This window comes from Arachis hypogaea, chromosome 1 (assembly GCF_003086295.3).
Source record: "Arachis hypogaea cultivar Tifrunner chromosome 1, arahy.Tifrunner.gnm2.J5K5, whole genome shotgun sequence".
NCBI lineage: Eukaryota > Viridiplantae > Streptophyta > Magnoliopsida > Fabales > Fabaceae > Arachis > Arachis hypogaea.
The window spans coordinates 84,399,039-84,424,069 of NC_092036.1; the positions used below are offsets into that span (position 1 = coordinate 84,399,039).

Below are 25,031 nucleotides of genomic sequence, written 5' to 3' on the forward strand. Positions count from 1 at the left end.
TCAGGAGGTGCCATGGTTTGCAGACATCGCAAACTATAAAGCTACAAGATTCATTCCCAAGGAGTTCAGCAGGCAGCAGAAGAAAAAACTACTTTCTGATGCGAAATACTACTTGTGGGATCAACCATATCTCTTTAAGAGATGCACAGACGGTCTAATCCGTAGGTGCGTGCCTAGAGAAGAGGCGCGGAAGATCCTATGGCATTGCCATGGATCACAATATGGAGGATATTTCGGAGGTTAGCGAACAGCCACCAAAGTCCTCCAATGTGGGTTCTACTGGCCTAAAATCTATAGAGACTCATGAGAGTTTATACTTTACTATGAGTTTGTGTGTTTTTCTGTAATTTCAGATATTTTCTGGCCGAAATTGAGGGACCTGAGCAAAAATCTTATTTAGAAGCTGAAAAAGAACTGCAGATGCTGTTGGATTCTAACCTCCTTGTACTCGAAATGAAATTTTTGGAGCTACAAGAGTCCCAATGGCGCGCTCGCAATTGCGTTGGAAAGTAGAAATCCAGGGCTTTCCAGCAATATATAATAGTCCATACTTTGCCCAAGTTTAGACGACGCAAACTAGCGTTCAACGCCAGCTTTCTGCTATATTCTGGTGTTAAACGCCAGAAACAAGATACAAACCAGAGTTAAACGCCAAAAATAGGTTACAAACTGGCGTTTAACTCCAAGAATAGCCTATGCATGTGAAAGCTTCAATGCTCAACCCCAACACACACCAAGTAGCCCTCAGAAGTGGATTTCTGCACTATCTATCTTAGTTTACTCATTTTCTGTAAACCTAGGTTTCTAGTTGAGTATAAAAACTACTTTTAGAGATTTATTTTGTACCTCATGACAATTTATATCTGAATTTGTATCTTTGACAGTATGAGTCTCTAAACCCCATGGTTAGGGGTGAGGAGCTCTACCGTGTCTCGATGAACTAATGCAATTATTTCTATTTTCTATTCAATTACGCTTGTTTCTATTCTAAGATGTTCATTCGCACTTCAATATGATGAATGTGATGATCCGTGACACTCATTACCATTCTCAACCTATGAACGCATGCCTGACAACCACTTCCGTTCTACCTTAGATTGAATGGATGCCTCTTGGGTTCCTACCTCACGAGTTTGATTGCCTCTCCTGACAATAGAGCATTCAAATCTGTGAGATCAGAGTCTTTGTGGTTTTATGTGATACCGTTACTTAATGTATTTCCATGTTTTCATTTCTTTCTTTCTTTACTATATATATATATTTTGGATATATATAATAGCATATTTGTATATATCTTAGGAAAATAATAATAATAATAATAATAATAATAATAATAATAATAATAATAATTAATTTAAATTTTTTTATTAAAATAGTTTTTAATAAATAATTTAAACTAATAAAATAAATTACCATTAAAATATATTTTAAAAATCTTAAAATTCTATTTAATTATTTTTATTAAAAATAATTTTTTTTAGAAAATAAAATTTTAATATAATATAATAACTCATAAATAACTAATTATTTAATTTTTATAAAATTTGGGGTGTTACATTCCTTGCTTGTGAATGATCTTCTTCTACGGCAGGCTATAAGTGATCAAAGTCATTGCCCATGATCATTGATCTCTTCTGCTACAGAATAAACGCCATTGGCCGTGGTCATTCAATCTGACGAAGGGTGAAGCGCTTAGCAAGCCATTCTCCTGGCAATCCTACTCAAAACGCCACAGACAAGGTCAAATCTTTCGGAAATCGATTGAACTAGTGTCTTGAGAAGTCCCCAACAAAGTCGTAACCGTCTGAGAGATGTATAAACATAGCTATTAGCTCGTGCTTTCCTTCCAAGTACGAACCCAAGTAGATGCAGGTCTTTGTCAGGCACATTCGTCTTAATGTGATGAATAGAGCTAATTTATCATATCATCCTATTCACCATGATGAAGATCGGATATACATCTTAGAGATAGATCAAACATGGATCGAAGAAGAAACAATAGTACTTTTATGAATTCATAGGTCCCAGCAGGGCTCCTCCCCTCAACCTAGGAGGTTTAGAAACTCATAATGAAGTAAAAATAATGATAAAACAAAAATAAGACTGAGTGGTGTATGTTATGCGAAGATGGTGATTATGTAAAAATACACTTTAAATACTAAACAGATGACTAGTAAAGGTAAAATAGTCTATTTTGTGCTAAAATCCACTGTTGGGGCCCACTTGGTGAGTGTTTAGGCTGAGCTTTGATGAGATCCATGTTCTATGAGGCTCCTTGGGTGTGGAACGCCAGCTAGGGTATCATCTCTGGGCATTTGTACATTGGTCTCTACTCTTTTGGGCGTTGGACGCCTGGAAGGGGCAGGTAGCTAACGTTGGACACTAGTTTTGGGCCTTCTAATCCGAAGAAATGTATGGATGATTATATATTGCTGGAAAGTCCTAAAAGTCAGCTTTCCATAGCCATTGAGAGCTTTGCATTTGGACTTCTATAGCTCCAGAGAAGCTCTTCTGAGTGCAGGCAGGTCAGATTTGGACAGCATCTGCAGTGCTTTCTCTATCTCTGAATCAGACTTCTGCTCCAGCTCCTCAATTTCAGCCAGAAATTACCTGAAATTGTCCAAAAACACAAAAACTCATAGTAGAATCCAAAAATATGATTTTAACACTAAAACTATAAAAACGTAATCAAAACTAAATAAAAACTACTAAAAACTATATGAAAATGATGTCAAAAAGCGTATAAAATATCCACTCATCACTGAGTATAATGATTTTTTTTGTTGAATGGAAAATTTAGGATGGGTGTATAGTTTCTGTGATGAGGGTATTGATGCTTTGATAAGCATATGCTTATGCCTTTGGTTGGTAATGCAATAGGGTTTTGAATTTCAGCAGATTGTTGATATTGGCAAAACTCTGCCATTGTTCATGGAGCTTCAAACCTTAGGTGACAGGACGTGAAGAACCATACTATGCAAAGTGTCTTGTTTCAATGTTGTATGTCTCATTTAATTTGTGTTGAACCGTTTAGTTATGTTGGCTGTGTGATTTCCTCACATGTTTGTGCTAACTGAACAATTTGGAACTATAGGTACTAGAGATAGTAAAGCTCAAATTTTCTAGACAATTTTTTGGAATTGCATTAATTGACATCAGGTGTGTGTCACTTATTAGGAGCTTCTCCATGAGAAAGAAGACGTATGAACATGATGGAGTTTGTAATTTGTAGTTTATATTTTGGAGATTTATAATTCCTTATTTTTCTTGTCCTATGTATCTATCTAGTTTATTAGGGTTCTTCAATGTGTCTTGTAAGTTTGTACTTTAAAGTTTATATGTTGAAGATTTATAAAACAATCTTAGTTAAATGAAAGATATTTGAACTATCTATGTTATTATATATTATATGAATGTTGACTTACTGAGTAAATTAGTTAATATATTAATTAATTAAAAAATAATATAATTTGGTAAATTATGCGTGTAATTTGTATTAAAAAAATTATTACAAAATAAATAGTTTTTTGTAACTAAAGAATAAAACAGGTTACAAAATCAAGTTACATTTTGTAACAAAATTTCATGATAGGAAAAAATATATTGTCACCAAAAATATTTTGAAGATCAGAATTTGTTATCACTTTTGTAACGGCTTTTGGTATTTTGTATCAGAAAAATTTGTTACAAAATATTACCTTGAATTGTAATAGTTCCATTTTTTGTTACAAAAACTTTTTGTAACGGGACATACTGCAACAACCCCTTTTTTTGTTACAAAATCTTTTTGTTTCAAAATTTTTATTTTTTGTAACAATTTTTTATGTTACAAATATTGCTTTTTCTTGTAGTATTTGTTCATTACACAAGCAATCCTCAATGGGAAGAGATTCAACGTTATTGCAAGGAGAAAAATCTAAAGTCAGAAGATAGGCCTGATACGGATTGCAGATTGTTTAAAGCAAAGTTGGACAAGTTGATTAAGGATATTCACAAAAACAAATTATTCGGAATATCGATTGTAGGTAACATGCAAAAAAGTTTGTTTAATTAGAACAACATTTCATGTTATTTAAGTAAAGCTTAATTAACATATTGCAAATTATTTCGTTGTAGTTATATACACAATTGAGTTCCAGAAGCGTGGATTGCCTCATGCACAGATATTATTATTTCTTGTTGCTCAAGATAAGTTTCCTGCTCCTGAAGATATTGACAGGATTATTTCAGCTGAGATTCCGGATCCAACTTTGGACCCAAAATATTATGAAGCAGTAAAGAGTCAAATGATGCACGGTCCATGTGGAATTGCTAGAAAAAATTCACCTTTCTTGGATAATGGACATTGTTCTCGACATTTTCCGAAGAAGTTTGTTGAATTTACCACAGTAAATCATGATGGATATCCAGTTTATAGGCGTCGCAATGATGGCCGAACGATTGACATTTTTGGAGTTCCTCTAGATAGTTGTTATGTGGTACCACATAATCAATACTTGCTGTTAAAATATGGAGCTCATAACAATGTTGAATGGTGCAATCAATCACATTCCATAAAATATCTCTTTATGTATGTTAACAAGGGAAGGGATCAAGCAACAACTTCTATTTATTAAAGTTCAAAAGACAATGATCCCACTGTTAATCCTGTTGATGAGATTAAGTTGTTTTATGATTGCCGGTACATGTTGTAACACCCTAATTACCCTAAGCCTTACCTCGCGTCGTAAAGAAAAGGTTAATCAAAGGTTACGATAGTTCAAAAGCTTATATATAATATATAGAAAGAATTAATATAGTTTAGAAGCCCAATGAAGAATATAGCTCAAAAACAGGATTTGAAAAGCGCAAAACGTACTCACGAAACTACTAACTTAACGCACAAGAAATAGATATAATATAACAAAATATCAGAGTAAAATAGTATAAGAATCTAGTCCCGGCTTGCGGAGTTTAAGCCATCTAGCTATATACAGACCATACAGAATTTTGACAGTTAAAATAGCTTATACAAGTTTTTCTCTCAAAGTAAGCCTCTAGGCAAAAGTAAAATACAAAAGTGAGAGATAGAGACAAAATAATAGAAAGACTCCACAATAAATCCTGGATCCTTCGCTTTTATCACCATCAAAGCAACTCACCGAGGTGAGTTTTGACCTGCATCTGAAAAACAAAAATAGAATATGGTATGAGAACCGGAGGTTCTCAGTATGGTAATGATGAGAGGATTTTTGTGTGGTCTAGAATTTAACAATAATTTATCATTGCAAGTATAGTTTCTAAACCAACTAAAATCCTTTCATACAAAAATTTTACCGTCACAAGTAACAAACCCCTAAAAATATAAACCGAAGTATTCAAACCTCGGGTCGTTCTCCCTAGGAATTGCAATAAAGTATTCTTGTTATTGGTTAGAGGTATGTTTTGGGGTTTTTAGAATAAGAGACTAGAATTGTAAATTGCAAAGGAAATAAACTAATAACTATGAAAGCTCTTGGTAAGGTATGAGAACTAGAAGTCCTATCCTAGTTATCCTTATCAATTGTGATGAGAATTGTTCATTGCCTCTAACCATGAAGGAAAGTCAAGTGGATATAATCAACTTGATTCCACAAGTCCTAGTCAAATCATAAGAAAGACTAGCTTTAGTGGCATTCAACTCAATTAGCAACTCTCAATTATCAATCAACAAAAGAGTTGGATAACTCAAGAGTCTCCAATTACTCAACCTAGGCCAAGAGGAGAAATATCTACTCTAACATCATTCCAAGCATTTTATCAAACACTTGGAAGGCATAAAAAGAAAGCATAGTAGAATGACAACAAGAATGAAATCTAATAACTACTAATTGCAACGAAATTAACAACAACAATCAATTAAAGCACAATTAACATGAATTACCTCAAATTGCATTAAAAGAAAATAAAAGGAACAAGAGTGTATCAACAACAAAGTAAATAAAATAGAAGAAATTACAACAAGAGAATAGAATAACAAGATGTAACAACAAGAAATTAAGAAGGAGAACAAATTGAGAAGAAGAATTAAACCTAGATCTAAGAGAAGAGCTTAAACCTAATCCTAATCCTAATTCTAGAGAGAAGAGAGAGTTTCTTTCTCTAGAAAACTAACTATAACTACTTCTAAAACTAATTGATAACTAACTATTTCATTCCCATTCAATCCTTGAGTTAATTAGCATCAGAAATGAGTTGGATTGGGCCCAAAATGCTTCAAAAATCGCTGGCCACGAGTTGTCTTTAGTGAGTCACGTACAGCTTCCCATGCGTACGCATACATCACGCGTACACATCCCTAAACGCCAGGCAACTATGACAAATCTTATATCATTTTGAAGCACTGGATGTTAGCTTTCTAACGCAACTAGAACCGCCTCATTTGGACCTTTGTAGCTCACGTTATGATAGATTAAGTACGAAGAGGTCAGAATTGACAGCTTTGCGATTCCTTCATTTCTTCATGAGTTCTCTATTTCTACATGCTTTTTCTTCATTCCCTCAATTCCAATCTTTGCCTCCTAAACCTGAAATCACTTAACAAACATATCAAGGCATCTAATGGAATCAAGGTGAATTAAATTTAGCTATTTTAAGACCTAAAAAGTATGTTTTCACTCTTAAGCACAATTAAAAGAAAATAACAAAAACCATGCTATTTCATTGGATAGATGTGGGAAAAGGTGATAAAATTCTCTAAATTCAACACAAGATAAACCCTAAAAAAGAGGTTTATCAGGTAACAGTGTCCAGTGATGTAAGATATAAGACCTGGGGACGCGAGAGGCAATCCTAGAACTTCATATCCATCACAAGATCCATCTTAAAGCATAACTAAAACATTAAAGAATAAATAAAACCTTAACATAATAAAAGAGGTAGTCTATCTTAGGGGATTTCTAAACTAACAATTCTCCACTGTCCCATAGTCTTCACCAACCTATCCTCCATGCGATCCATCGCCTCCGACTTTCGAAGGTCCTCAATCCTAGTAGAAACCACAGATAATATCAATGCAAGTAAAACACAAGTATAGGCGTATAAGGCAAATAATTCAAGTAGACAATTAGGCATGTTATACAATTAGGCAAGCAATTACAAGTCCAAAAAGCAAACAAACAAATAGAAGATGCACATGATGAATGCCTGTCCTATTGGCTGTGATATCACATTGTCGGTTCAACTATCAACCCAACACATCTCCATGGAGATGTCGCCCTTCAGAATCATAATTGCAAACCCTCGAGATATGGTGCTCGGAACACCATCCAGGATTTTGTGCCTGTACACTCTAGTTATCCGAAGGGATGCAAGCGGGATACTCTTGCCACAGACCTTACATCTCAATACAAGTGGGATGAACCACCACCCTTACGCCACCGTCGCTACCTCAATAGGCAAGATCAAACCACCATCCCTGCCGGGCGCATAACGTCTCAACAATCTCAGTATAAAATAGTAATTCAGTGGTTTTCAGAAAAAAATTTTAGTATATCATGGATCCATCATTTCCTTTCGAGTCCTCAACTCAAAACAACCATTGTCAATTCAACATTTATATTTTGAACTCATTAGTTCATCAGTTTCTCAATTCATATATACCATTATTCTTTCTCACTCCACCAAATCTATCGTCAGTACACCAGAAACCTAAGCCACCGTTCTCTAACTTTTCAAAGTAATACCAAATCAAATCTCCTAGAACCTTTCCCATGTATTAATGCCAGATAATCTCCCTAATAGTCTTAATTAGGTGTCACAAAAGTATACAAGCTTGTTGTGAAGGTGAAACAATTAAAAACAAAGTTTTAGTTGAAAAACAGCGCATGTGTGTACGCACAGGGGTGTGCGTGTGCACGCCCAAAAGATTTTCAAAACATGTGCGTATGCATAGAGGTGTGCATTCACACAAGTGCAAAATTTCACAATTTTGTTCGCTCGCACAAGGAGTGCTAGTGCCCTCAACATAATGACCTTCCAACGTGTGCATGCGCACAGGTCTGTGCGTGCGTACAAGTTGTAAAACTTCATTAGTTATGTGTGCACACAGGGCGTGCTAGCACTCCCATTAGTAGCCATTTCCCTGTGTGTGCATGCGCACAGGTTTTAAAATTCACAGGGTTTGCGTGCGCACACAAACCAGAAATTACAAAATGCTACAACATTGCAGAATTTCAGATTTTGACACCAAACTTTCAACAATCATATCTGCTTCTACCAAATTCAGATTTTCACAAAATTTAAACCATTTTAAAGCTTGTTCAATTATCTTTAAGTTGATATAAAATGCATTGAATTTCAATCATGGTAGCATAAGGTATGATTTATTGAATTTCATCAAAATTTCAGTTTTTCCAAAAGTGCACCAACTCTCAAATTTTCCAATTTCACAACAAAAACTAAACCAAAACTATAACAAACTCCAAATTACCTCATAACTCACCCTTTGTATCAAATTCCACCATTCCTACTAAATTTTTCTTCACATTTCATCACTCTCAACCTCAACCGTCAAATATACTACACTATAATCAATCCTCCACCCACACATTCATCAAGCATAAATCTATCAATACCAAGTATCATAATCAATCTCATTTCATCTCAATATAAATATTTCACACCATCTTTATCAATTTCAACATCATAATTCATCAACATACTAAAAAATCATCAATCCATCACAATTCATCATAAATCATCATTCAACAACTCAACAACCAATTCAATTCAAACCTATCCTATGAGTCACTAGCCTAAGTCTCTAGAAATATTATATATTACATAGAGGAAACCGAAACCATACCTTGGCTGATTTCCAATATGTGCCAAAACTCAAATTTAGTGCAAAATCAAGATTCCAACCACAATCAAAGCCACCAATCAACTTCAACAAACATCAACTAAAATCCAAAGGCTTCCAAACTCACAATAATCAAGCTATATACACACAAATTGTAACACCCTAATTATCCTAAGCCTTACCTTTAGCCGTAAAGCAAAGGTTAATCAAAGGTTACGACAATTCTAAGGCTTATATATATTTATATATAGAAGAAAATAATATATTTTAGAATCTCGATGAAGGATTAAGCTCAAAGATAGAATTACAAAAGTGCGAAACATTCACACAAAGCTAACACATAAGATATAAGGTATAGATGCAAAAGAGTAGAACACATAGAGATATAAGAATATAATAATCATATGGAACTAGCCGCGGCTTGTGGACTTTAAGCCGACTAGTTACAAAGAAAAATCTACAAGATTTTAAAGTTAAAATAGCTTATACAACTTATCTCTCAAGTAAGCCTCTAAGGCCATAAAGTCTAAAACAAAAAGGGTGAGAGAAAGTACTACAACAAAAATAAAACAGAAATAAACCAGGAAGAAACCATACTCCGCTTTGCCACCATTTCCACAATTTCACCGAGGTGAATTACAACCTGCATCTGGTTAAAAACAACAAAGTACAGAATGAGAACCGAAGGTTCTCAGTTTGGTAATAGTGCCTAATATGTAAGATGTGAGCCTCCGGGACGCCGAAGGCAATCCTAGAACTTCTCATCAAATACGGATATTCAAGCTTAGAATAAAATAATTATATAAAGAACTTAAACCATAAACCGGGTTATCTAAACTTATGGAAATTCTAACTAATACTAATCATATCGCTGTATCCCATAGCCTTCACCAACCTAACCTCCGTGCGATCCCATCGCCACCACTTACCTAACCTCCTCAGGACCAGACAAACGCAAAATAATGTAAGCAAGTAAAACACAGATAGTATTCATATACAGCAAGTAATTCAAGAAGCAAGTAGGCATGTTATAAAATTAGGCAAACTCAAGTAATCAAAGCAAACAAGCATATAAGAGATGCATATGATGAATGCTTGTCCTATTGGCTCGTGATATCACTTGTCGGTCTATGAATGCCAATCTGACACATCCTTTCGGATGTCACGTCTTTGCCACGTCCGAAGATATAGCTCTTTGCACATTTTTGTTCTGAGGATATAGTGCCTGGCATAGTATCATTCCGAGGATATAGTGTCTAGCACACTCTTGCGGCGGAAAAGGAAAACAACAACAATATCTATTTCAATATAAATCATTCCAAGCATATAGTGCCTGGTACACTATTATTCCAAGGATATAGTGCCTGGCACACTTTCCACATCCAACAAGTCCATCCACCTCAAATCATCACGAGTCATCAGCATTTCTCATCTCAATCCACTTTCAATTATCAATTCTCAACATTCCAAGGATGTAGTACCTGGCACACATTCCTTCAAACATTATCATTCCAAGGATATAGTGCCTGGAACACTTTTCACATTTAACAATATCATCATTCCTTTTTGAGTCTTCAACTCATTATAACCATCATCGATTCATAATTGCCAATCCGAACTCATTAGTTCATCAGTTTCTCGTTTAGTTATCAGCAATCACCAAGTTCACTACTCCTCCTTCTTTCTCAACCAAACTCATCTTCAACACACCAGAAACTTAAACCTCTGTTTACTAACTTTTCCAAGTAAAACCAAATCAAATCTCCTAGGACCTTTTCCCATGTTTTGATGTCTGAAAATAACCCAAAGAGTCTTAAAATGGTGTCTCAGAAGTGTACAAGCTTATTGGAAAGGTGAAATAGTTGAAAACAAGAATTTAATTTGCAAAACAAGGCATGTGCGTACGCATAAAACACCACTTTGAGTCCAAACAAGCTTCCAAAAGGCTAAGCCAACTCCAACAAGCACCAATGCTCAAACTAACATCATATAACATACAAACATCAAACCTAAGGTTCACAAAAATAACTAAACACAAGGGTTTGGTGAAACCTTATCTTACCCAACGAGATTAGCGGTAAAATCCAACAATTACCCATTACTAAAGATCACTTAAACAAGCAAAACCACAAAATCTACTCAAAAACCAAATCCAAAAATGCAGAAACTCTAGGGCTGGAAACTGGAGCATGAGTTGAGAGATCTTACCAACATAATCTAAATAGAAATGAAGAGCTCGTCAAGAGCTTCGTGTGGCCTCAAACGGCTCATCAATCGTAGTTCCGTAGCTCAAGTTATGGCTCCCGGAAGATAAAGGTGAATAGTGCTCCCATGGTTTCCTTCCCTCTTCTCTCATAACCGAACTCCCTCTATCTCTTTAATGAGAATGAGCTGAATGGCTCATGCATGAGGGGTATTAGGGTTGTGTTATGGGCCTTGGGTCCAAGTGTGGCCCAAGCTCTAATTTTTTGTGCGTTTGGCCCGACTTTGGGCCAAAACTTTTAAGTTAGTACCCGGTTTTTAATTCTAAATTATTTTTATCCTTTCAAAACAATAAATCAATTTTTCAAAATATTATTTTCCAAAATACGCAGTACTGGACAGAATAGAGCTGGTACTCCCGGCTTAAGCACCAGTATGCATTTTCACATAAACTTTTCAAAAAAGATACATTTTTCAACTCAGAAAAATTCACTAAAATCAAATTTCACATTTATATTTTTAAATTAAAACTTCTAAATTTTGAATCTATCTCGGGCACTAAAATTTATTATTTTTATTAAAAATGGTTACGCCAGTTCTTACACAAATCATAGCTAATCAACCTAGGGTTCATCTAATTATAATTTCACAAGGGTTCAAGAATAACCCACCTTACCCAACAGTTTTGGAAGCAAAACCCAATAGGAATCAAAGGCTAGAGTGTACCTAAACACCCAAAATCACAAAATTTCATTCAACACAAAGCCCTAAAATTTTGAAATTTTGGAAATAAGAACTGAGAGGGATTTTGTGATTTCCTTACCAGTTTCTTGGGTGGGTTTTGTAGAGCTCTTTGCGAGGATCGCATGGCCGCAAATGGTGCGGTGATCGGAGCTCCGTAGCTCAAGTTATGAGCTTGTGAAGCTCTATGTGAATAGTGACAATGGGGGTTTCTCTCCTTCTTCCCCTTTCAGCTGCAATATGTTGTGTTTTGTGTTTATCAAGATGAATGGGTTCATTAATGAACCTATTTATATGTTGGGCTTGGGCCTAATTTGGAAAATATTAATTATCTAATTAGACGGTTAATTAGTCTTGGTTCTTACATTCTCCTCACCAAATAAGAAATTTTGCCCTCAAAATTTAGTGATTACCTGAGAATAGCTCAGGGTAATCCTTTCGCATCTCAGACTCTAATTCCCAAGTATTCTCCTCAACTCCTGCTCGCTTCCAAGCAACTTTAACTAACTGAACTTCTTTCTCGCATAACTTCTTCACACTGGTGTTGTCAATTCGCACCGGCGTTACTTGAAAAGTCAAGTTCTCCCTCAACTCGACCGACTCAGGATTTAACACATGAGTCGCATCCGACGTGTACTTACGGAGTTGTCACACATGGAATAAGTCATGCAAGTTAGACAAGTGAGGCGGCAAAGCTACTGGATATGCCACCGGCTCGAATTGCCTCAGAATCTCGAACGGTCCAATGAACCTCGGAATCAGCTTCTTTGTTTTGATTGCTCTTCCAATCCCAGTTGTCGGTGTAACCCTCATAAATACATGCTCTCCTACTTCAAATTCAACCGGTTTCCTTCTCTGATCCGCATAACTCTTCTGTCGGCTCTGCACAGTCAAGATTCTTGCTCGAATCTTCTTAATCTTCTCAGTAGTCTCTGCTACCAGCTCAGGGCCTAAAACACTTACTTCACCAGTCTCATACCAACAAAGTGGAGATTGGCATAGAGCCTCATATGGAGTCATCCCAATGCTCACATGAAAGCTATTGTTGTACGCAAACTCGACCAATGGCATGTAACGGTCCCAACTTCTGGGTTGATCCAAGACATAACTCTTAGCTATTTTTGACTGCCCATTCGTTTGTGGATGATATGCAGTGTTGAGACATAGCTTCATACCAAACGCTTTTTTGAAAGCTCCCCAAAACTTAATGTGAATCGAGGATCACGGTCCGACACTATGCTAAATGGCACACCGTGTAACCTTACGATCTCCTTGATGTACAACCTCGCCAACTCCTCCTTTAAATAGTTCCCTCGAATATGTAGAAAATGAGTGGATTTGGTTAAGCGATCTACGATCACCCAAATCGTATCAAATCCCGACCTTGTCCTCGATAAACCGGTCACAAAGTCCATCGCAATTCCTTCCCACTTCCACTAAGGAATCACAAGTGGCTGTAGCATTCCCGACGGTTTTTAATGCTCTTTCTTCACCTTCTAACACGTCAGGCACTTGGATACCACTGTAGCCACATCACCCTTCATCCCAGGCCATAAGAACATCTTCTTTAAGTCATAATACATCTTTGTACTTTCGGAATGGATACAAAACCCACTGTTATGAGCTTCCGACAATAAGTCTTGCCTCAAACTCCTGACATCCGAAAAATAAAACCAGCTTATCCCAGGAGTCCAGGCTATCCTTAGGTTGTGAATCCAACCATATTCTAGCTCTGTCTTTTACAGCAAAAGGGAAAAGCATGAGTCTGTAGACTTCAGGATTAACTCCATTCGTCTTTGCAGTCTCACAGATCTGCAAGAACTCAGTTAAAAACTGATAAGGATCTTCAGATGGAAGTCCATAAAACTTGCAGTTTTGTTGCATCAAGGCAACTAGCTGAGGTTTCAGCTCAAAGTTATTGGCTCCAATGGCAGGAATGGAGATGCTTCTTCCATCAAACTTGGACGTTGGCTTTGTGAAGTCACCAAGCATTCTCCTTGCATTATTATTATTTTCGGCTGCCATCTCCTTCTCTTGTTCGAAAATTTCTGAAAGGTTACCTTTAGAATAATTTAATTTAGCTTCTCTTAATTTTCTCTTCAGAGTCCTTTCAGGTTCTGGATCAATTTCAACAAGAGTGCCTTTTTCCCTGTTCCTGCTCATATGAAAGAGAAGAAAACAAGAAAAGAAAGAGGAATCCTCTATGTCACAGTATAGAAATTCCTTTATGTTAGTAGAAGAAGAAAGGGGTAGAAGAGTGAAGAAGAATGGGTAAGGATAGAGGTGGTGATTTAAGATGAAGAGAAGTGAAGAGAAGTGTTAGTAAATAAATAAATAAATAGAAGAAGAGGAGAGATAGAAAATTTTCAAAAATGATTTTGAAAAAGTGGTTAGTGATTTTTGAAAATTAAAGAGGGAAAAGTAGTTAGGTGGTTTTGAAAAAGATAAGAGACAAACAAAAGGTTAGTTAGTTGATTGAAAAAGATTTGAAATCAAATTTGGAAAAGATAAGAAGATAAGAAGTTAGATGAGATATTTTGAAATCAAATTTTGAAAAAGATAATATTTTTGAAAAAGATAAGATAAAAGATAAAAAGATCTAATTTTTAAAATGACTTAACTAACAAGAAACTACAAGATAAGATTCTAGAACTTAAAGATTGAACCTTTCTTAACAAGAAAGTAACAAACTTCAAATTTTTGAACCAATCACATTAATTGTTAGCTAATTTTCGAAAATTTGATATAAAAATAAGAAAAAGATTTTGAAAATAATTTGAAAAATATTTTTGAAATTTTCGAAAATGATAGAAAAATAAAAAAGATATGATTTTTGAAAAAGATTTTGAAAAGATAAGATTTTTAAAATTGAAATTTTGACTTGACTTGTAAGAAACAACTAATTTTAAAAATTTTTGACCAAGTCAACCCAAAATTTCGAAAATTTGGAGGAAAATAAGGAAAAGATATTTTTTTGATTTTTGAATTTTTAATTATGAGAGAGAAAAACAACAAAAATACTCAATGCATGAAATTTTTAGATCAAAACAATGAATGCATGCAAGAATGCTATGAATGTCAAGATGAACACCAAGATCACTTTGAAGATCATGATGAACATCAAGAACATAATTTTGAAAAATTTTTGATGCAAAGAAAACATGCAAGACACCAAACTTAGAAATCTTTAATGCATGGACTCTAACAAACAAAAAATGCATATGAAAAACAACAAACAACACAAAACAAGAAAACATCAAGATCAAACAAGAGGACTTATCAAGAACAACTTGAAGATCATGAAGAACACTATGAATGCATGGGATTTTCGAAAAATGCAAGAAAAATTTTTAAAAGCATGCAATTGACACCAAACTTAAAAATTGACTCAAGACTCAAACAAGAAACACAAAATATTTTTGGTTTTTATGATTTTCTAGTTTTTTTTTGGATTTTTATTGATTTTTTTTTTCGAAAATTTTTTTGGAGAAAACAAAAAAGAGAAGAAAAATTTTGAAAAAAGATTTTTGAAAAGAAAATTACCTAATCTGAGCAACAAGATGAACCGTCAGTTGTCCATACTCGAACAATCCCCGGGAACGGCGCCAAAAACTTGGTGGACGAAATTGTGATCAACAATTTTAGCTCTTTGGTATGTGCACAAAAACATTAACTCAGCACTTTCTTTTCACAACTCCGTTCAACTAACCAGCAAGTGTACTGGGTCGTCCAAGTAATAAACCTTACGCGAGTAAGGGTCGATCCCACAGAGATTGTTGGTATGAAGCAAGCTATGGTCACCTTGTAAATCTCAGTTAGGCAGATTAAAATTGGTTTATGGATTTTCGAATAGTTAATAATAAATAGAAAATAAAAAGGGATAGAAATACTTATGTAAATCAATAGTGGAAATTTCAGATAGGCGTATGGAGGTGCTGTGCTCCTCTTGAAACTCTACTTCACTACTCACTCTTTCTTCAATCCTTCTTACTCCTTTCCATGGCAAGCTGTATGTAGGGCATCACCATCATCAATGGCTACTTTTAATCTTCTCGGGAAAATGGTCTTATGCGCTGTCACTGCACGGCTAATCGTCTGGAGGCATCACCCTTGGTTGATGGCTACATCCCATCCTCTCAGTGAAAATGGTCCAAATGCTCTATCACAACACGGCTAATCATCTGTCGGTTCTCAATCAGGTTGGAGTAGAATACATTGATTCTTTTGCGTTTGTCACTAATGCCCAGCCTTCAGGAGTTTGAAGCTCGTCACAGTCATTCAATACCGGAATCCTACTCGGAATACCACAGACAAGGTTAGACTTTCCGGATTCCCAGGATCCTACTCGGAATACCACAGACAAGGTTAGACTTTCCGGATCCCCATGAATGCCGCCATCTATCTAGCTTATACCACGAATATTCTGTTGGGGAATCTAAGAGATATGCGCCCGGCCTAAGGTAGAATGGAAGTGGTTGTCAATCACGCGTGTTCATAGGTGAGAATGATGATGAGTGTCACGGATCATCACATTCATCAATTGTTGTGCAACGTATATCTTGGAATAAGAATAAGAGAGAATTGAATGAAAAGTAATAGTAATTGTATTAAAACTTGAGGTACAGCAGAGCTCCACACCCTTAATCTATGGTGTGCAGAAACTCCACCGTTGAAAATACATAAGTGAAAGGTTCAGGCATGGCCGAATGGCCAGCCCCCATGTGGTCACAAGACCGAATGATCAAAGACATCTAATACAATAGTTAAATGTTCTATTTATAATAAACTAGCTCCTAGGGTTTACATGAGTAAGTAATTAATGCTTAAATCCACTTCCGGGGCCCACTTGGTGTATGTTTGGGCTGAGCTTGATCTATCCACAAGCTGAGGCTTTTCTTGGAGTTGAACTCCAAGTTATGACGTGTTTTGGGCGTTCAACTCCGGATCATGACGTTTTTCTGGCGTTTAACTCCAGACAGCAGCATGTACTTGGCGTTCAACGCCAAGTTACGTCATCAATTTCCGAATAAAGTATGGACTATTATATATTGCTGGAAAGCTCTAGATGTCTACTTTCCAACGCCGTTGAGGGCGCGCCATTTGGTGTTATGTAGCTCCAGAAAATCCATTTCGAGTGCAAGGAGGTCAAATTCCAACAGCATCAGCAGTCCTTTTGTCAGCCTTTTTCAGAGTTTTGCTCAAGTCCCTCAATTTCAGCCAGAATTTACCTGAAATCACAGAAAAACACACAAACTCATAGTAAAGTCCAGAAATGTGAATTTAACATAAAAACTAATGAAAACATCCCTAAAAGTAGCTTGAACTTACTAAAAACTACCTAAAAACAATGCCAAAAAGCGTATAAATTATCCGCTCATCATAGCTTTTCATTCTTCCTCTTGTTGTATCCCTTTTGAGTCACAATGCAAATTATCCTCAATTGTTGGCTAATTTCCTGCATAATTCTCAAAAGTTGCTTGCTTCTCAAGCCCTTAAATGAATGGTTAGTATGCATAAATTGAGTGTGTCTTTTGGATTTATTTTGGTGTGGGAACACCAAACTTAATTGCTTGCCACTGCTTCTGATGCAACAAGTTAACCATATGTGAAATCCTTGTGTCCTTGCTGATGACATGTCATCACATACCTATTTTTCTATGCTTTTTCATATAAGAAATTGATGAATTGTGCTTAAATATTGAATGCTTTTGTACTTAAATGATATATTTTCTTGATATTTTTATTTTATAAATCTTGTAGGAAATAAGAAGAAAAAGAAGCAAAGAAGCACAAAAAAAAGAGAAAAAAAGAGCTTTGGAGCACACTTTGAAGTTGGAGCACACTTTGGAGGCTTAGGCCACGCTTTTAAAAGCGTGGCCCATGACCAAATTAATGAAGAATAGGCAAACAGCACACGCTGCCCTGCTCTTGCCAAGGGCAGGGCAGAATCGTGATGCAAAGTGAGGTTGGAAGCAAGAATTTCGCTAAGGTAAAATCTGGGCGCTCACAGCATGACCATGCCTCCTTCAAAGGGCTATAACTTGAGCTACAGACGTCCAATTGATGTGCTTCCAGTTGCGTTGGAAAGCTGACATTCAGAGCTTTCCAACGATATATAGCAATCCATATTTGGCGTACAATTGAGGCAGGAACGAAAGGAATCTTTAAGGTGCAAAAATAAGCAAAAATAAACCAAGGAAAAGAAGTAGCGTGTGCATCCACCAAGTCTCGAACGCGGAGCTTCATTTTTGGAAACACTGCCCTCGCCGAGGGCAGGGCAGCATTTTGTTGTGGCATGGCCAGCGGACCAAACTGGCGCACCAAGGCATCACTCGGCAGCACCAGCAGCACGCACAGGCACCAAACTGGCGCACCAAAATTTTCTGCCCTGCCCTCCGCAAGGGCAGGGCAGCATCCTGCAGCAGACACCAACGCACCACGCTCGCACCAAGGCCGCACGCATCAATTCCTGCCCTGCCCTCCACAAGTGCAGGGCAGCCTCCTGGAAGCCACTTTTCTCATGGGCTGAAATTGGATAAAAAAATTCCAATTTAATTCATTTCTTCACCAAATCAAAAGCCCATCAAAATTCCGAAATCCAAGAATAGAAAGTGTATAAATAGGAGCTAGTTTTATGTAATTTGGGGGAGAGCTCGAGACTTCATTTTTTTTGAATTTTCCTTTCTACTTGCATTTTAATTTTGAACTTTGGAATTTCTTAGAGAATTGGGAAGGAGAATTGATCTCTCTTCTTCCTGGTTCCTGCTTGAGCACTCTTTACTTTTCTTGCTTTGGATCTTGGGTGAAGAATTGAAGAACTTATGTTTCAATCTCACCTTGAGATCTCTTCTTTAATTTTCTGCATAATTGAATTCTAATTTCTGTTCATTTCTTCTTCTTCTGCGATTTCTGCAATTTGCTTTCCTTTATTTCTTTTGCAATTGTTCTTGTTGGATCAAGGAAGGATTTGAGATCTAGACTTGTTATCTAGTCTCCTCCACTCCTGAGATCTTCAATCACTTTTAATTTGCTGCAAATTAAGCATCGCTTTCTATTTTTAATTCTTCAAGCATTTTTACTTTTCTGTTTGGAATCTGCTGCATCCCATTTCATATTCTAGCTCTCTACTTGATTGCTCTTTACATTTTCTTGTTGAATTTTAATTTCCAGCACCCCAGCCCCGTTACTTTTCATGCAATTTACTTTTCTTGCAATTTAAGTTTCAGCTATTTTACATTCTTGTTATTTAAGTTTTATGTAATTTTACTTTCTGCAACTTTAAGTTTCCTGTCATTTATAATTCTGTTGGCTACATTTCATCCAATATCCCTTCAATGTTAGCTTGACTAAACTAATCACGCACTAAAGTTGCTTGATCCATCAATCCCTGTGGGATCGACCTCACTCTTGTGAGTTATTACTACTTGATGCGACCTGGTATACTTGCCGGTGGGATTTGTGTGTTGGAAATTCGTTTTTCCACAAAAACACCATCAAGTTTTTGGCGCCGTTGCCGGGGATTGATTAGATCAACAATGATTAAGTGGGTGAGAAGTCTAGATCAAGCATTTTCTTTGTTTTTGTTCTCTGTTCTAAGTTGAAACCAAGGTCTTTGTGTTTTTGCCTCACTAAGAAATTCTGTCTCTGTGACATGACTTTCAATTTTCAATGGTGTTGTGTTTTGCAAAATTCAAATGGAGTTCACCTCATCTTTTAGTCAAACAAACTTCATGGGATATTGCCCGCCATCACAATATGATTCAAGTCATTATTCTAATTATGGTTGGGAATATCACCAGGAAGACACAAATTCTGAGCACTCCAATCCATGGGGATTTGCTTCAGAACCCCAAGATGAGCAAGAGAATTATGAGGGATACCAACCACCACCACAAAATGATTCATATCATTATCCTCATGGTGGCTGGGAGTATCACCAAGGAATGAAAGAGCATTCACCCTCACATCCCAGTTTCTCATTTGAAAGTTCTTCATCACTAGATTATGCCTCAACACAGAGTTTCCTCCAAAATCCATACAAGTCATCCCATCAATCACACAACTCATTCCACACCCCACAACACAGCTTCACCACAACATATCCACGTTACCAAAATTACTCTCAACCTTCATCTCATGAACCACCAGATGAGGATTACCTTCAAGCCATTGAAATACATAGAAAACTCGTGGAAAGATACACACAACCCCAATCCTGGAAAGATATCATCCTCAAGAAGATGAATGAGCCCTTAGAGCAAACAAGGAGGAACTTAGAACCATCAAACAGAGAGGATGAAGACCAATTTGTGGGTGAAGAAGTGGAAAAGCAAGATGAGGAAGCCTCTGTGTCAAGTGAAATTTCAGTGAAAAAGGAAGAGGTGGTGGAAGTATTTGGACACGAGCCAAGGATTCTACATTCATAAGAGCCACTTGAGGTGACAATGAAACACAAAGATTCCCTCCTAGAGGCATTAATGGAAAATCATGAAGAAGAAAGGGAGGAAGACATTCAAGATAAGTCACACTCAACTGAAGTAGAGAAGTACATGAAGGAAAAGCTCATGGAACCACCAATGCAAGAGGCTCTTGATAAAGAAATCACTCCAACAATCACACTGTGATGACAAGTCATCTTAGCCTAGTTTTACTAGTCTTTTTCTTTGTTTTCATTTAGTTTTATGCACTTTCTTAAGCCATAAGTAAGCCAATTGGGTTGAAATCCATGTTATCTTTGACTCAATCAATCATGTATAAAATGATGCATTTTCATGAGATATTGTGTTATAATTGTCATTTATTTTGGAAGAGAAATATTCTCATGATTTGAAGCATAGCTTTGATGTTTTTGATTGATTGATGATAGGTGAAACAAAGCTTGGAAGGAGGGTGCAAGAGGCTGAAGAAGAAGATCCTGGGAGGCAACGTTGGAGCCAACGTTTGACCTCAAACGTTGAGGCAAACGTTGGCTGAAGAAGAAGCTTTTGGATGCCAACGTTGGAGCCAACGTTTGACCTCAAACGTTGAGGCAAACGTTGGCCGAAGAAGAAGCTCCTGGAGGCAATGTTGGAGCCAACGTTTGACCTCAAACGTTGAGGCAAACGTTGGCGACATAAAAAGGAAAAAATGGCACTCTGGACGGTGAAGTTTGCGCCAACGTTTGACCTCAAACGTTGAAGCAAACGTTGGCACCTAAGAGGAGGCAGAGTGAGCTTTTGGCAATGACGTTTGAGCCAATGTTTGATCTCAAACGTTGGGTCAAATGTTAGCTACATTTTGTCAAATAGGAGCATGGAAGAACACCCCTGATTGATGAGCTAATTGAGCCACGTTTGCGCCAACGTTTGACCTCAAACGTTGGGCCAAACGTTGGCCAAAAAGAAGGCATGGGGAGATCCACGTTTGAGCTCACGTTTGACCTCAAACGTTGAGCCAAACGTGGATGAAAGCAAAGAGAGGCATGCTGCATAATTTCACAACGGCAACGTTTGAGTCAACGTTTGACCTCAAACGTTGGCTCAAACGTGAAAGTTACACGGCCCGGTTCACAAGTGGATTTCTTCCCAACACCAAGAGCAATCAACGGAGGCCACTATCAACCCAATTCCATCAAGGCCAAGGCCCAATTCAAGGCTTGAAGATCATTAGAAGAAAGTGTATAAATAGCTTAGGATTTGAAGTTTTTAGGAAGCTTTTCTTTGGAGTTTTGTGGAGGAGTTTTGGAGAGCTTTTGGTTAAGAGTTACTTTGAGATTTCTGGGTCTTGGGGAGGAGAATTGAATTCTCTTCCTCTGGGTTTTATTGTTTTCTTTTCTACAAAGCTTTATTTGAGTCTTGAGTGTGAAGAATTGAGGAATTTCTGTCTCAATCTCCATTTAAGATCTCTTTGATTTCTCTGCTGCATAATTGAGTTGAATCCCAATTCCTTTACTGCTTCCTCTTTAATTTCTTGTTAATTGCTTTGTGAGTTTGGATCTGGGAAGGTAATTGAGATCTAGACTTTGCTATCTAGTCTCTGGAGTCCTGAGATCCCAGTTTCCTTTTGGTTCTTCTGTGAACCCTTGTTGCAATTTAATTTCCCTTGTCTAATTTCTGCTAATCCACTTCCCGATTCCCTTTATAATTCAAGCCATTTACATTTCTTGCACTTTAAGTTTTTGCAATTTACATTACTTGCACTTTAAGATTCAGCTCTTTTACTTTCAGTTCTTTTTAATTTCTGCAAATCACCCATTCCCCTTTACATTTTCTGCAATTTAAATTCCTGTCAACACAATTTCACACAATCAACACTTATTTGCTTGACTAATTCAACCACTAAACTAAATTTGCTCAATCCTTCAATCCCTGTGGGATCGACCTCACTCCCGTGAGTTTTATTACTTGATGCGACCCGGTGCACTTGCCGGTGAGTTTTGTGTCGGATCATTTTCCGCACATCACACAGCAACCAAAACTTGGATTCAAGGAAGTGAAGGCAATTAACAAAAGCACCAAGAAGAGGATTGTGACCAAGATATCAAGGACAATATTCAAGAAAAGGTCAACTGCAAACAATCCTCCCCCTGATCAAGCAAGCAAGCTCAACCAAGCCAATTTCAAAAGAAAGCTTGCTGAGAGGAAACCAAGAAAGGGGACACTAGCTGAAACTTCTCCCCCTTGAGGTCATTCCTCTTAACAAACTGGAAAAAGAGGAAGAAAGTGAAGAACAACATGCTAACAGTAGGTGACGTTTCTCTTCCTTGCTTTGTTTAAATTTCAATAAATTGGCGTATGGTTACATTCTAAGTTTGGTGTTGCCATGCAACACATTGTTTTCAATCTTTTTGGATGATTGCATCAAATCAAAAAATGAAAGTGACACACCAAGATTCTAAGTTTGGTGTGCCACCTATTTTTCTATGCAACTCATCCAGCAACATCACTTGTCTGCATAACCATAATGTCTTTGCAGTGTTAATTTTCTTTTGGTTTGATAATTTGATATTCTGTTTACTTTAGTTAATTCTTTGTTTTTAATGCTTTCATTTTAGTTTGCTTATTTACTGTGTTTGTTAATACATTACCAAGAGAGCTTTATTAATGACAGATTCTTAGCTTGGTGATTGTAATTAATAAATAACAGTTTCATTTGCTTGGTTTTAATTCAAATAAATTGACATATGATTGCATTCTAAGTTTGGTGTTGCTATGCAACAAAATTTGGTTCCAATATCTATTAGATACTTGCATCAATTCCAAGTGAAAGTGTCACACTAAGTTTGGTGTGCCACTTATTCTTTATGCAAAGTATTGTGCACACCTTCTTATGCTTGCAATCAAATGTCGCTGTCTCTTGTGCCTTGATTGTTATTTTTCATTTTTGCTTGCTTAAAACACATGTGCTACTAACATTTCATTGTGTAAGACATTCATGATCTATCTTAGCCCCATAGCCATTGTTCTAATTGTTGCTTGAGGATGAGCAAGCACTCTAAGTTGGCAAGGGAAAGGGAAGAATTGGAGAAAAAGGACAACAATAATGAAGATGAACTACAAGGTTGTAAAGTTCCTTTTCCTCTCCTTAGTTTCCAGCACTTTAAATTGCATGATTGTCTTTATATTCTCTGTATGCATGTGTGGTATGACTAAGCATAGCTTGAATTTTGATTGAAACATGGTGCTGTGGCATTATAACTACCAACTTGAGCTTTGTGAATTCAAAAGCAATAAAGTATCATGATCATAAACAAACAAGGCATTAAAGAAGATTTTAGCATGTGCATACAAGTATTGGATAGCTAGTATGATTGATTGTTGCTCAATTGCATTGGATTTTATTTAATTGAAGTTTTTCATCTTGTACATTTTGTGAAATCTTTTGAAATCATGAAAACCTTGAAGGAAGTAAATGCAAAAAAAAAAAAAGTAAAAAAAGGAAAAAGGGAAAGAATGAGAAAGCTGAAGGCTCTGAGTACCAATGGCAATTTATTTGCTAAGTGCTTGTGGTGTTTATGTATCAAGCCAAATGCTTGAAAACAAAACACTTAGAAGTCAAGGCTAGGCTCAAGTGCAAAAGCACTCCCTCAAAGCTCAAGGCTATGAGCATCAATGATTAGAGAGTCAAGAAAAGAAAAGAAAAATGAGCTTAATGAAGTCCTCTAATTAAATGCTTGTGGTGCTTATGTATCAAGTGGTAATACTTGAAAACAAAGCATTTAGAAGTCGTAGCTTTGTTATTAACTCATGGGGCAAAGCACCCAAAAGGAAAAGCTAAAAAAAAAAAATCAAATGCTTGTTTCAAGGAAAAATTATAAGGAAAAGATTTCATAAATTGAGCTAGATAGAAGCATCAATCATTTACATTTCTTTTGTGATTGTAGCATACTTAGAAAACTAGCTAACCATGAACATTGAGTTGCTATTCTTCTTACCTTGGACTGTCAATCTTTATTGCATGATTCTTTTCTTGCTTGGGGACAAGCAAGGTTTAAGTTTGGTGTTGTGATGACATGTCATCACACACCTATTTTTCTATGCTTTTTCATATAAGAAATTGATGAATTGTGCTTAAATATTGAATGCTTTTGTACTTAAATGATATATTTTCTTGATATTTTAATTTTATAAATCTTGTAGGAAATAAGAAGAAAAAGAAGCAAAGAAGCACAAAAAAAAAAGAGAAAAAAAGAGCTTTGGAGCACACTTTGAAGTTGGAGCACACTTTGGAGGCTTAGGCCACGCTTTTAAAAGCGTGGCCCATGACCAAATTAATGAAGAATAGGCAAACAGCACACGCTGCCCTGCTCTTGCCAAGGGCAGGGCAGAATCGTGATGCAAAGTGAGGTTGGAAGCAAGAATTTCGCTAAGGTAAAATCTGGGCGCTCACAGCATGACCATGCCTCCTTCAAAGGGCTATAACTTGAGCTACAGACGTCCAATTGATGTGCTTCCAGTTGCGTTGGAAAGCTGACATTCAGAGCTTTCCAACGATATATAGCAATCCATATTTGGCGTACAATTGGGGCAGGAACGAAAGGAATCTTTAAGGGGCAAAAATAAGCAAAAATAAACCAAGGAAAAGAAGTAGCGTGTGCATCCACCAAGTCTCGAACGCGGAGCTTCATTTTTGGAAACACTGCCCTCGCCGAGGGCAGGGCAGCATTTTGTTGTGGCATGGCCAGCGGACCAAACTGGCGCACCAAGGCATCACTCGGCAGCACCAGCAGCACGCACAGGCACCAAACTGGCGCACCAAAATTTTCTGCCCTGCCCTCCGCGAGGGCAGG

General features: G+C 36.8%; 1 protein-coding gene across 1 annotated transcript; it reads left to right on the forward strand.

The window, feature by feature from the left end:
• The first annotated feature begins 3,060 nt into the window (after positions 1 to 3,060).
• Positions 3,061 to 4,616, forward strand: LOC140183689 (uncharacterized). The gene is made up of 3 exons (XM_072232233.1): positions 3,061 to 3,094; positions 3,852 to 4,025; positions 4,117 to 4,616. Exons 1-3 carry the CDS (start codon positions 3,061 to 3,063, stop codon positions 4,614 to 4,616), a joined length of 708 nt encoding a protein of 235 aa, XP_072088334.1.
• Positions 4,617 to 25,031: the final 20,415 nt, after the last annotated feature.